General features: G+C 45.4%; 1 protein-coding gene across 1 annotated transcript; it reads left to right on the top strand.

Annotated features, from left to right (window-relative positions):
- The first annotated feature begins 8,632 nt into the window (after window positions 1-8,632).
- On the top strand, window positions 8,633-9,685 carry LOC149470664 (taste receptor type 2 member 40-like). Its single transcript, XM_089661340.1, has one exon. The coding sequence runs from the start codon at window positions 8,633-8,635 to the stop codon at window positions 9,683-9,685; it is 1,053 nt and encodes a 350-aa protein (XP_089517466.1).
- The last annotated feature ends 4,628 nt before the right edge of the window (window positions 9,686-14,313 follow it).

Below are 14,313 nucleotides of genomic sequence, written 5' to 3'. Positions count from 1 at the left end.
CTCCTGTCTAAATTGGCCCTAGTATGTGTATGTATGAATGTGAGTTAGGGACCTTAGATTGTACGCCCCTTGAGGGTTAGGGACTGATGTGAATGTACTATATATACACTATATTGCCAAAAGTATTGGGACGCCTGCCCTACCACACGCATGACCTGTAATGGCCTCCCAATCTTAGTCCATAGGGTTCAATATTGAGTTGGCCCCGCCCTTTGCAGCTATAACAGCTTCAACTCTTCTGGGAAGGCCGTCCACAAGGTTTAGGAGGGTGTCTATGGGAAGGTTGGACCATTCTTCTAGAAGCACATTTGTCAGGTCAGGCACTGATGTCGGGGGAGGAGGCCTGGCTCGCAGTCTCCGCTCTAATTCATCCCAAAGGTGTTCTATGGGGTTGAGGTCAGGACTCTGTGCAGGACAGTCAAGTTCCTCCACCCCAAACTGGCTCCTCCATGTCTTTATGGACCTTGCTTTGTGCACTGGTGCGCAGTCATATTGGAACAGGAAGGGGCCATCCCCAAACTCCTCCCACAAAGTTGGCAGCATGAAATTGTCCAAAATGTCTTGGTATGCTGACACTTTAAGAGTTCCCTTCACTGGAACTAGGGGGCCAAGCCCAAACCCCTGAAAAACAACCCCACACCATAATCCCCCTCCACCAAACTTTACACTTGGTGCAATGCAGTCAGGCAAGTACTGTTCTCCTGGCAACCGCCAAACCCAGACATGTCCATCGGATTGCCAGACAGAGAAGAGTCAATCATCACTCCGGAGAACATGTTTCCTCTGCTTTAGAGTCCTGTGGTGGCGTGCTTTACACCACGGCATCCGACGCTTTGCATTGCACTTGGTGATGGAAGGCTTGGATGCAGCTGCTTGGCCATGGAAACCCATTCCATGAAGCTCTCTACGCACTGTTGTTGGGCTCATCTGAAGGCCACACCAAGTTTGGAGGTCTTTAGCTATTGACTCTGCAGACAGTTGGCGACTTCTGCGCACTGTGCGCTTCAGCATGCGCTGACCCTGCCCTGTCATGTGACGTGGCCTACCACTTGGTGGCTGAGTGGCTGTTGTTCCAAGTTGCTTCCACTTTGTTATAATCCCACTAACAGTTGAGCGTGGAATATTTAGTAGCCAGGAAATGTCACGGATGGACTTATTGCACAGGTGGCCACCTATCACGGGACCACGCTTGGAGTCACTGAGCTCCTGAGAGCGACCCATTCTTTCACCAGTGTTTGTAGAAGCAGTCTGCATGCCTAGGGGCTTGATTGTATACACCTGTGTGCATGGAGGGGATTGGAACACCTGAATCACATGATTGGGAGGGGATTGGAACACCTGAATCACATGATATGGAGGGGATTGGAACACCTGAATCACATGATATGGAGGGGATTGGAACACCTGAATCACATGATATGGAGGGGATTGGAACACCTGCATCCAATTATTTGAATTTGTGTCTCAATACTTTTGGCAATATTGTGTATATATATATATATATATATATATATATTTACACATACATGAAAAGCGCTGCATAAATCGACAGCGCTATATAAGTACCTGTAATAAATAATTATAATAAATAACAATAAATTGCAATAAAACAGATTAAGGCAGAACCAACAACACAGTTAACATCAATAACATAATCAATTAATTTTGCACGTATTTGGCCGTGATTAGGCTGCACAGGGCAGTGTTTCTTTTGGCTTCAATGTGGCAAAGGTTAATTTTCAGATAGGGACTTGGGTGCCACAGGTTGATGAGGGGGTCTTTTGTGTTCTCTGGCTCTTCTTCACCTAGGCCCCAAGTGGGACTTTTCCCCAGACCAGTACTGTCTGTGGTGCTAGATGAGGTGGTGGGAATGCTTGAACATCCAAGCAATCAGGCTCAGGTTCACTGGGGACTAGAAACTCGAGCACAAGGAGTGGCAGGAAGCAGTCAGTAGGTGCCTCATGCACTGGTGGAAGGTCGGCAGCATGGAAAGCTTCTGGGTCATTGGGAGTCCTCTAGAAGCATTCACCACCTAGTACGCAAGGTCTTACCATGTTTCGGTCCAGTCGTTTCTTTACAGGGTCAGACTCCTCAGAGGCAGATACATAAACGGGGTAGGTGGGAAGGGTTGCTTCACCACGTAGTATGAGTTGAGCTCCCACTTAGGCTTCAGCTAGCAGCTAAGGGTGTCTTTTGTGTTCTTCACTTACACCGGGCTGTAGGGGAAACTCCTTGAGGGCGACTAAAGAGATATGTCCTTATGTTTATCCAGCACTAGCTGCTTTTCCCATTGCACCCGCTCCCAACGTTCCTTTACCAGGAGCTGGGGATACAACATGGGAGCTGTTCAGGGGTTCCTAAGAGGAGATCCAGTCTCTAATGGAATAAACAGTTGGAGAATATAATGGGCATCAGATATCCATCTAGGCCTAACGGGATAGTTGGAGAATATAATGGGCATCAGATATCCATCTAGGCGTAACAGAATAACCAGTTGGAGAATATAATGGGCATCAGATATCCATCCAGGCGTAACAGGATAAAGTTGGAGAATATAATGGGCATCAGATATCCATCTAGGCCTAACGGGATAAAGTTGAAGAATATAATGGGCATCAGATATCCATCTAGGCGTAACGGGATAAAGTTGGAGAATATAATGGGCATCAGATATCCATCTAGGCCTAACGGGATAAAGTTGGAGAATATAATGGGCATCAGATATCCATCTAGGCGTAACGGGATAAAGTTGGAGAATATAATGGGCATCAGATATCCATCTAGGCATAACAGAATAACCAGTTGGAGAATATAATGGGCATCAGATATCCATCTAGGCCTAACGGGATAAAGTTGGAGAATATAATGGGCATCAGATATCCATCTAGGCGTAACGGGATAAAGTTGGAGAATATAATGGGCATCAGATATCCATCTAGGCCTAACGGGATAGTTGGAGAATATAATGGGCATCAGATATCCATCTAGGCATAACAGAATAACCAGTTGGAGAATATAATGGGCATCAGATATCCATCTAGGCCTAACGGGATAGTTGGAGAATATAATGGGCATCAGATATCCATCTAGGCGTAACAGAATAACCAGTTGGAGAATATAATGGGCATCAGATATCCATCTAGGCGTAACAGAATAACCAGTTGGAGAATATAATGGGCATCAGATATCCATCTAGGCGTAACGGGATAGTTGGAGAATATAATGGGCATCAGATATCCATCCAGGCGTAACGGGATAAAGTTGGAGAATATAACTGCTTGTTCTGGGGACACTTGGCAGGAAGGAGGAGCCAGGATCACCCCAGAAGAGGCAGATCAAGGCTGCTCTGTGCAAAACAGGTAAGTATGACGTTTGTTATTAGAAACAAAAAAATTTGTAATGACTTATGATATATAATTGATACATACTGTATATAATTTTTTTGGAGGGGGGGCACATGGGGATTTCTTGTGAATTTAAGGTCTTCTGAAAATTTTTTTAATTTATTTGGTTTTTAAGGGGAAAAAAAGATAAACAATTTGAGGAAAACTTATACATTTTGTTCTATTTCTAGCAACGCTAAATATACATTTTGAGCACAAAGCATGTTAAAGTTATTTACAAAATAAAGTTGTTTTTTTTAAATTTTGCATGTATTTCATTTTTCTCATAATACATCAGTAATTTAAAGTTCCTACTGATTTAAAATGAAACAGATATACCCTAAATCACGTATTTTTTACAGTAAACCCTTAAAGGTAACAATGTATATACAGTATGTTCTTTTTTTTCCCAACTATTTAAAATGGAAACATGGAACAATCTACTGGAATGAATGGGCTAAAAAGTAAAATAAAGGTGAAATAAAGGCATGTCCGGGTTAGTTAAAATGGAGTTCCAGTCATTTTTGTGTTTATTAAAAGTCAGAAGCTACAAAAACTGTACATAGTTACATAGTTAGTCTGGCTGAAAAAAGATAAAAGTCCAACCAGTTCAACCAACACTCACAGTTGATCCAGAGGAAGGCAAAAAAAACCAGCAAAGCACGATCCAATCTCCTCCTGCAGGGAAAAAAGTTCCTTCCTGATCCCCCGAGAGGCAATCAGATATTCCCTGGATCACCTTTCCCTATAAATATTATATCCAGTTATATTCTTTTAATAAACACACACTCACCTGTCCCAGGGTCCAGCGATGTGCTCCCCCGCGCCGTCCCTTCTCTCCCTTTTCTCTCCCCGGTGGCAGCATCACAACTGTGGGCACCAGGACCTGACAGCTTGTGACTTCACAGCTGGGTGCCCACTGTGCATTCTCATTGGTCCACCAGTCTTCTGGGACCTCTGATGTGTCCCAGAAGACTGCAGGATGGAAGGGTGGGTGAACTTCGGCCTCACTTTGCCATGGCAAATCGAGCAGAAACCTGTCAAAACGATTCCTCCCTAAAAAGTGCCAAATATGTCAGTGGAGGATGGGGGGGGGGGGGTAACAAGCGGAGCTTCCACTTTTGGGTGGAACTCCTCTTTAAGGGTTAGTTAGTTCCCTGGGCACACAATAAACATCCTTCTGTGTTAAGCCAGCCACAGACGGCTCCAATCTAAGCCCGTTCGGCAGGGACCAGCCGAGAATTGAACCATGTATGGGCAGGATGAATGTACCCAAGTTGATAGATCGATCTACTTGGGTACAACCAGCCTTCCAGATATTACAGTTAAAGCCGCTAGCAATAATAATGGTGTTCTCCCCCCACCACTGCCACCAAGAGAACAAAATGGCTCCACAGGCGGAGTTCCCCTGTCAGCACTGTCTGGGTTGCAGGAAAGAAATTGGCTCCATCTATGGCCAGCCTGAGCTGCGGATCTCTCACCGATTGCTGTCTGGCAGGGAACTCAGGAGATACGGCAGCTACTATGTTACTTGTGTTATGGTTTACAAATGTTGCACTGATTGATCACCGTGATTGGCTGTCACAGTGATCATTGGATGAGGAAGGCTTCTGATTGGCTCCCAGTCGTAGTATTAGTAGCTCATCTTTCTATAGACACCAAGGTCTCATGGGACTGTGAATGGGAAGGAGCAGGGGAGAGGAAGATCTGCAGGCAGCCTCCTGAATGTACCGGGACTCCTTGTGTACCGAGGAAGGCATTTTATGGACGTGTGTAACACACCGAAGGTAGGCAACGGGTCATACAGCAAGAAATGGAGAATCGTCTAATAAAATACATAGAAACAGAAAAATAATTTCCACGGTAACAATATTCTTTATTTTGTATGGTGTTTCAGGTTGACTCCACACCCATTGTCACATACCTGGTTAGTGAACCCAATGTGAAGAGGAAGGCATCTCTTACAGCTCCAGCTCGGGGGCCACTGGTAGTGAGAAGAGCGGCCACGAGGGCATGGCGGGTATGAGTGCCTGTCATCAGTCCAGTAGTCTGGGTGGGTGGCAGTTGTCAGCAGGCAGTTGTGGCAGTAGGACAGGCTGGGGGCAGATGAGCTGGCACGGGGCTTGGCTGGGGGCAGACTGTGGATGTGTAGCAGACTGCGGGGGCTAGATGTGAGCATGCTGGACTGAAGAGCTGCGGCAGGATGGACAGGCAGGATTCAGGGTCACACAAGCCGGGACGATAACAGTCGGGCAGATCAGACATCAGACAGCAGAATAGTCAGGTCACAGGCCGGTGTCAGCAACGGTGAGGAAGATCAGGTGAGAACAGGAGACAGAAGCAGAATCTGGGGACAAGCCGTGGTCAGGGCAGGTGGCAGACAAGTGTGGTCAGGAGCAGAGGTGGGACTCAGGAACAAAGCACACAGAAGCTGTAGACCAAGGGTCTTCAAACTATGGCCCTCCAGGTGTTGAGGAACTGCAAGTCCCGTGAGGCCTTGCAAGACTCTGACAGCCACAGGCAAGACTCCCAGAGGCATGATGGGATTTGTAGGACTGGAGAGCCATAGTTTGGAGACCCCTGCTGTAGACCAAACAGCAATGAGCCAATGCTGCAGCCTTGCCTAAACGTTGGTGTCAGGCGTGCTACTGGTTGTGCGTGTGCGACCATCTGCCAGGCCAGTTTCCGGCCTGCACCATAAAAAGGAGAGAAGAAGCGACATCTATGTGCAGCAATAAAAGCAAATCATTTATTTCCACAAAATTGGCAACTCACAATAGAAGTAGCCAAATGAGCGTCAAACTGGTGTCAACCGCTGTGCAGCTCCTGGCCGGTCCCACTGCAGGCAGGTCTCCAATACACGGTCCTTGGCTGTGCTGGTGGTTCCCAGTACTTCATGCTTGGTGTGGATCTACAGGGCAGATGGGAATGGTGATAGCTCCAGGTACAGCAGCAGTAGGCATGGCACACGATTGGCCACTGATCTTCAGGGACCTGATGACCGGTGCCGATCTGACCGGTGACAGCTGCCGGTTACCGGCAGTACTTTCCTCACGCTGTGACAACTGTATTTACTCCATGATCTGCTCTTTCATTGGACACAGCTGATCATGTGGTAAAAGGAAGCTGTGATTGGCCTTTTACCTCATTGCGTGATCAGCTGTGTCCGTAGGACACAGCAATCATGGAGATCGCCAAGTGCATGCCACTGGGGGCAAAAGGGGGCGTTCTGGGAGGACGTCATATGAGGCCCTCCCAGAACTGGATAACCTGGCTGTAGCCGTCATTCAGCTATAGTGCGGTAAGCATGAGGTTAAACTGCACATGGGCACACAGGCTTTTATGGAGTTGAGTTTAGGAGCGTTGGCGAAAAAATGCCAAAAACTCCTAAATTCAAGTTCAGCAGCTGCTCGTGTACATGGAGCCTAAACGATTAAAAAAACAAAACAAATAAAACAAAAAAAAAAGTTAAAAATCAAAAGAAAAAGGAAAAACAGACATAAAAAAGAAAGAAGAAAAAAAAAGGAATTACTAGGATAAACCAAGAGGTAATAGGGTGCTAAACAGGAACAACTGATATTAACCATTCCCCCTCCAGAGGATTCCCCCCCCCCCCTCGCCCTCCAGAGGATTCCCCCCCCCTCGCCCTCCAGAGGATTCCCCCCCCCTCGCCCTCCAGAGGATTTCCCCCACCGTTCCCCTTCCAGAGGACCCCCCCCCCCTTCCACCTCCAGAGGATTTCCCTCCCCCTCCAGAGGATTCCCCCCCTCCCCCTCCAGAGGATTTCCCCCCTTCCTGACCAGGCCATTTTTTTGCGATATAGCGCTGAGTTACCTTCCCTGACAATTGCGCGGTCATGCAATGCTGCACCCAAATGAAATGTATGTCCTTTTTTTCCCACGAATAGAGCTTTCTTTTGGTGGTATTTGATCTCTGCATTTTTTATTTTTTGCACTATAAAAAAAAAGACCGTCAATTTTGAAAAAAAACCCTATATTTTTGCTATAAAACATCAAACAAAAAACAAAAACTCAAATTTCACCATAAATTTCGGCCAAAATGTATTCTGCTCAGGGGCGGACTGACAACTCGTGGGGCCCCCGGGCAATAGGGGATCATGGGGCCCCTGTGTCCTTGCCCAAACTCAAAAAAGCCTATGAAAAAAGCACCAGGGGCATCTCATGGGGCCCCCTACTGACCCCGGCCCTCGGGCAGTGCCTGAGTTTCCAAATAGTCAGTCCGCCCCTGATTCTGCTCCACGTCTTTGCTATAAAAAAAATCCAAATGTGTGTAAATTAATTGGTTTATGTGAAAGTTATAGCGTTTACCAACAGCGGGATAGATACGGGGATTTTTTTTTCTTTACTAGTAATGGTGGCGATCATTGACTTATGGCGGGACTGATTTGCATTTACGGGTAGGGGTAGCACGCACGATGCCCTACCCACGCCGCCATTGGCAGCTAGTGATGTCAATCATAGGGTCCCGGCTGGAGATTCTCTGCTGGCATTTGGTGATCATCGGGGAAAGCTGACAGGAGAGAAACGTGTGTAAACAACATGCTGCTTTGTACCTCTCTGCACAGCATGTCTCCCTAATAACACAGCACACAGTTAACCCTTTGATGGCCTCAGATGTTAACCCCATCCTGCCCAGTGCTATTAGTACAGTGTCAGGGCTTTTTATTAGCATTGATCACTGTATTGGTGTCACTGGGCAGTGGCAGTTAATCAGTTCCCCCCCAGTGTCAGAATGTCCGCCGCAGTCCCACTAAAAGTTGCTGAGCGCCGCCATTACTAGTATAATCAAAATAACAATTTCAGTATCTATACTGCCATTTGCAGATGCTGTAACTTTCAAGAAAAACAATTAATTTACACGTATCGGGATTTTATTTTAGCAAAGACACGGAGCAGAGTACATTTTGGCCTAAATTTATGACAAAATTAGATTTTTTTAATTTTTTAACTGGACATGTTTTATAGCAAAAAGTCAAAAACGCTTGAGAACTGTCTTTGGCCGCTGGACACTGAAAAATAGTATTTTATTTTGTTCTTTTTGCTTTCAAATATATTTGGCAGAATGTTGAATGCATAGACATACATATGGTCAATAAGAAACAACCGGCCACCAGAAGTGGTTAAAGACATTGGTAGTGGAAATGATTCAAATTTTGTGCTGCGCACTTTGCTCCGGGCTTTAGATGTCGGCATTGAAATGAAATCCATCACATTTATGCAAAGTCAATCATGAGACGGATCTCTGAAGACTATTCATATAATTCAGATTCTAAATCCATCATTCTGTCTGCTATCACTGGACGCGTCCCGTCATCTCTATCCGGAGCTCACACCAAACCTGACATGTTGTCTCTGTACCACTTTTTAACTTTAGTCTCTGCAGTCTTGGGACTCATCTTGGGAATACCTTCTAACACTTGTATTGTGATGGGGAACCTGGACAGCATCAGGAAGAAGGAGAAGTTGAGTCCCACCGATGTGATCTTTCTGGTTAAAGGAATGGTGAATATTCCCCTCCAATGTTTTCTGAGTCTACAGGCAATGCTCTTTATATTTTCTCCTGCAATCTTATACATGAAGGGAGTTTATGCTTTTTTGAACGCATCAGTTCACTTCCTAACCTACTGCAACTTCTGGTTGACCTTCTGGCTCTCGGCTCATTACTGTACCAACATCACCAATCTCAGCTATGGGTTCTTCATCTGGTTAAAGAGAATTCTGTCAAATTTCCTGAGTCATCTTCTATTCCTGACAGCACTTGGGGTGTTCACTGTGAGTGTCTCGGGCTTCTGGGTTGTGTATAGAGAAAATATCCCGTCTTCCGAGAATGGTACAGAAGTACCGAAGTTCAGAATTCGTTTCAGTCTTTCGTATCTTGTGCCTGTAAACACCCTAGGTGTCATTCTGCCATTCTGCCTCAGTCTTCTGTGCCTGGTCCTCACTATCTCCTTTCTGCTCAGACACGTCTGGAGGGTGAAGAATAACGACTCTGGATCAACACGTCCAAATCTTCAGGCTCATGTCACGGCACTGAGGACAATCTTCTTCTTACTTCTCATCTTCACATTATTCTGCATGTCTCAGGTGCTTCAGTTTATTCAAAGATCCCCAACATTCATAGATATAATTCCTGCAATCAGTTGGACTTTACGATTATTATCTCCTTTGATTGAGGCGGCCGTCATCTTCCAGGCCAGCAACAAGCTGAGAAGGATCGTTCTGAGAAGATTCTGGAACAGAAGCTGGAGGAACACAAAGACTTTAAATGTAGAGGATCTTTAACTTGAACGTCTAAATATATACTTTAACTTTCACATTTTTTTTTTAGAAATAATTGGGATAGTGATTAACGTAAAGCATTTCTAAAGGCAAAGCTTTTTGTTTTGGATGGAGGGTGGAGGGTTTATTTCCTATGCCATTTTTAATTGCTATCTTGAGGCATTTACCTTCTCCGTTTGACCCATGAACATTATCACTGGAACTGAAAGAATTGGCAAGGTCCTAAATTTGGATTTTTCAGCAGAACAAGAATAGAGGGAAGTCTCCCAATGGGAACACCTGCTGTGGTGACAACTATCTAAGAGGGGGTTCATCCTACTGAAGTCTTTGGGAAGTTAATGCACAGGTGTAGGAGCAGAGAGCTTTGATAGGTGAAATCTACTAGGTAAGGTCCCTGTGGTTGTAAATACACTCTCTGATATATTGAGGCTCATAGGCGTAGCTTGAAGCTTCGGGGCCCCAATGCAAAAGTAGACCTGGGGCCCCCCACTGCTTCCACCATGCGCTGAAATACTCCCAACACGTGCCAAGATACTCTAAATGGCTAAAAAGGTATTTCAGATCGTTATTTACATATTGAGGGGGTGATTTAAATGGTTTTGGAGAAATTGTCCACATTTTAATATACCTTTCCAATTCTTTTGAATACCATAGAGTAGGGGTAGGCAAGCTTTGAGAGGTGTAGATCTACCTGATCAACATGAAAGAGATCAAAGATCACCGGGATTCAGAGCCCTTTTTTGTTAAGGAAATTAACTAGCAAGGCTTAACTAAATAGTAAGAAACCTAAGAAAAATATAACAAATATCGCTGTAAAAAGATAAACTCCACCTACCGTAATAGTGGACAGTGTCAGGAGGGCAGACGACGGGAGTAGTAGTTGGGGTAGTAGTAGGAGTCCGTAGTTTGTTTTTTTTTGGTAATTTGTAATTATTTCTTACCTTTTATTTTTTGACATTTATTTATTTATTTCAGCAGTCCTGTTGGGGTGTAATATAAGAGGTCTATACAGACTCCCGATGTCTCACTTTTGAGACAGAGAAAGGAAATGGAGGACCGTGTCCTCAACTTCCAAATCTGCAGTCTCAGCTGTACAGAATGAATGAACAGGAACAGGATAGCTCTGCTTCCTGTTCATTCACAATCTAAAGCATAGTAAATGCAGTTTACTATGTTTCGGTTTATGACGCAGCAGGAATAGGAGTAACCTGGATAGAAGGGAAGGCGGGGTCGGCCTATAGAGGAGCTTATCCACTCCATTTTTTTCCTGCTGCTACTGAATGCCGGTGGGAGGAAGAGAAGGAGAAACCAGAATTCAGCAGTTGCACGAGGAAAATAGAGAGGATCAGTTCCTCTATATGCTGCCCCCTCCGCCCTTCCTGTCCAGGTGTGGCAGGGAGGCCTCACAGGTAACTCCCAAAACTATGCCAGTGTTGGGGTCCCTTCAATCACACAGGGGTCCCCCTGCTGCCTTCACACTACAAGTCCCAACATGTCTAGGACTAACCCCTTCCCCTCACCCATGCTGGCTTCTGTCACACCCCCACATATGGGATATCCCCAGTACAGTTATCAACTGATCTACAAAATATTGTTAAATAATTCATGCATTACATTTATTTTTTTGTAATATTTAATGCTTTTTGCACTGCAGACTGAGATGGAAATTCCTATCATTGCTAAATGTAACAGTTCCAGCTTGGAAATGCTGGTTGTCAAGCAGCCGGCACCCGCTGGTACCATAACAACCAGTGACTTGTCTTTGCCCTGCTCATTCAGCTGTCAGTATCGGGTTGGACCCCCTTTTTCCTTCAGAACGGCCTTCATTCTTCGTGGCATAGATTCAGCAAGGTGTTGGAAACATTCCTCAGAGATTTATGTCCATCTTGACATGAGTTCCTGTTGCCTTTCTATCATCTGGAACCAGTCTGCCCATTCTCCTCTGACCTCTGACCCCAACAAGGCATTTTCCTGCACACAACTGCCGCACACTGGATATTTTCTCTTTTTCGGACCATTGTCTGTAACCGCTAGAGATGGTCGTGTGGGAAAATCTCAGTAGATAAGCAGTTTATGAAATCCTCAGACCGGCCCGTCTGGAACCAACAACCATGCCACGTTCAAAGTCACTTCAATCCCCCTTCTTCCCCATTCTGATGCTCGGTTTGAGCTTCAACAAGTCGTCTTCACCACATCTAGATGCCTAAATGCATTGAGTTGCTGCCATGTGATTGGCTGATTAGCAATTTCTGTTACCAAGCCATTGAACAGGTGGACCTAATAAAGTGGCCGCTGAGAGTATATTGAGGGATAATATTTATTCATCTTTTTCATAAATGCTCTTACTATGATCTCTCTGCATTTATTAACGATCTGATTATTTTGTGAAGGAGTGGCAAGGGGCACGATGTACCCAATACTCGTTCACAGAGAGGGGGGGAATGGACATCTGGGGACATTTTCATTTTAAAGGAGGCTTCCAGATTTTGATAAATCTCCCCCACACACCCCCATGTCTGTGAGTCAGGGAGAAGGGGATGAGACCCTTGTTCCCATCAGTATGGGGAGAATGTGCCTTGCCAAAGGTGAGGCTTCACTGCCCCCACTGGCAAGGTACTCTGCCAAAGATGAGGACCTGGCATGGTTAAGGAAGGTGGCTCACTGCTCCTTTTCTTTTCTGGCCAGCCAAGTTGCATGTCCAGGTAAAGACTTGTGATTTGGATTTTGAGGGGGACCTTATGAAAAAAATAATAATTATTGGGAGCCCCTTGAAGGAAAAAATGGCATGGGGTATCCCACAAAAGCAATACGAGTCCTTTTTCTGGGCATGAATCCTGGCTGTCCAGGAAAAGGGAGGGGTGAACACCCCTCTTGAACCATGTCAGGCAACATGCCCTCAACAAGAAATGAAAAGAAGAGGTTGCAGCAGTATAGTGCATTATTCCAAAGCAGACGCTGAAGAAGAAGGACTTTTCTTCAAAATACATCAGCCATTTTGGATCCCGGTGAGGTCCCCCCATATTCTGGATTATGCTGAGTCTGTGACAGATGAGAAGCTTGATGAGCTATTTTTTTTTATCTACATGTTTGTGAGTATATTTTATGTTGATTTCTATTAAAAGCTTTGGGATAAGGCACTAGGCAGGTTCTCCCTCATCTTTTAATTTATTGTAGCGGGTTCAGGACACCCCCAGTCCTATAGGGCAGCAAGGTCAGAAGCAATATCCTAGTGATGGGAAGTCCCCTCCGAAACTGGACTATTTCTTGCACAGGAGACATTCTTGTTGTTAACATGCCCTCAACATTGGGAGGGTGCCTTTCAGGGGGCACAAAACCTCCCCCCGAAAAGCACCTTGTTCTTGTGTTGCTAGGGACAAGGACCCCATCCCCACATCATTAGCATGGTGGGTGCAGAGAATGGTCCGAAAAAGAGAAAATATCCAGTGAGCGGCAGTTGTGTGGAGGAAAATGCCTTGTTGGGGTCAGAGGTCAGAGGAGAATGGGCAGACTGGTTCCAGGTGATAGGAAGGGAACAGTAACTCATGTCAAGATGGACATAAATCTCTGAGGAATGTTTCCAACACCTTGCTGAATCTATGCCACGAAGAATGAAGGCCGTTCTGAAGGAAAAAGGGGGTCCAACCCGATACTGACAGCTGAATGAGCAGGGCAAAGACAAGTCACTGGTTGTTATGGTGCCAGCGGGTGCCGGCTGCTTGACAACCAGCATTTCCAAGCTGGAACTGTTACATTTAGCAATGATAGGAATTTCCATCTCAGTCTGCAGTGCAAAAAGCATTAAATATCACAAAAAAATAAATGTAATGCATGAATTATTTAACAATCTTTTCTAGATCAGTTGATAACTGTACTGGGGATATCCCATATGTGGGGGTGTGACAGAAGCCAGCATGGGTGAGGGGAAGGGGTTAGTCCTAGACATGTTGGGACTTGTAGTGTGAAGGCAGCAGGGGGACCCCTGTGTGATTGAAGGGACCCCAACACTGGCATAGTTTTGGGGGTTCGCCTGTAGGGCCTCCCTGCCACACCTGGACAGGAAGGGCGGAGGGGGCAGCATATAGAGGAACTGATCCTCTCTATTTTCCTCCTGCAACTGCTGAATTCTGGCTTCTCCTTCTCTCCCTCCTACCAGCATTCAGTGGCAGCAAGAAAAAAATGGAGTGGATAAGCTCCTCTATAGGCCGACCCCGCCTTCCCTTCTATCCAGGTTACTCCTATTCCTGCTGCGTCATAAAACAAAGCATAGTAAACTGTGTTTACTATGCTTTAGATTGTGAATGAACAGGAAGCAGAGCTATCCTGTTCCTGTTCATTCATTCTGTACAGCTGAGACTGCAGATTTGGAAGTTGAGGACACTATCCTCCATTTCCTTTCTCTGTCTCAAAAGTGAGACATCGGGAGTCTGTATAGACCTCTTATATTTCACCCCAACAGGACTGCTGAAATAAATAAATAAATGTCAAAAAATGAAAGGTAAGAAATAATTACAACTTACCCAAAAAAAAAGCAAAAAAATACGGACTCCTACTACTACCCCAACTACTACTCCCGTCGTCTGCCCTCCTGACACTGTCCACTGTTACGGTAGATGGAGTTTTTTTTTTACAGC

This window comes from Staurois parvus, unplaced genomic scaffold (assembly GCF_062004578.1).
Source record: "Staurois parvus isolate SC_StPar_1 unplaced genomic scaffold, SC_StPar_1.0 ptg000034l, whole genome shotgun sequence".
Lineage (NCBI taxonomy): Eukaryota > Metazoa > Chordata > Amphibia > Anura > Ranidae > Staurois > Staurois parvus.
The sequence above is the reverse complement of the archived record's forward strand: the minus strand, read 5'-3'. Positions and strand labels throughout refer to the sequence as shown.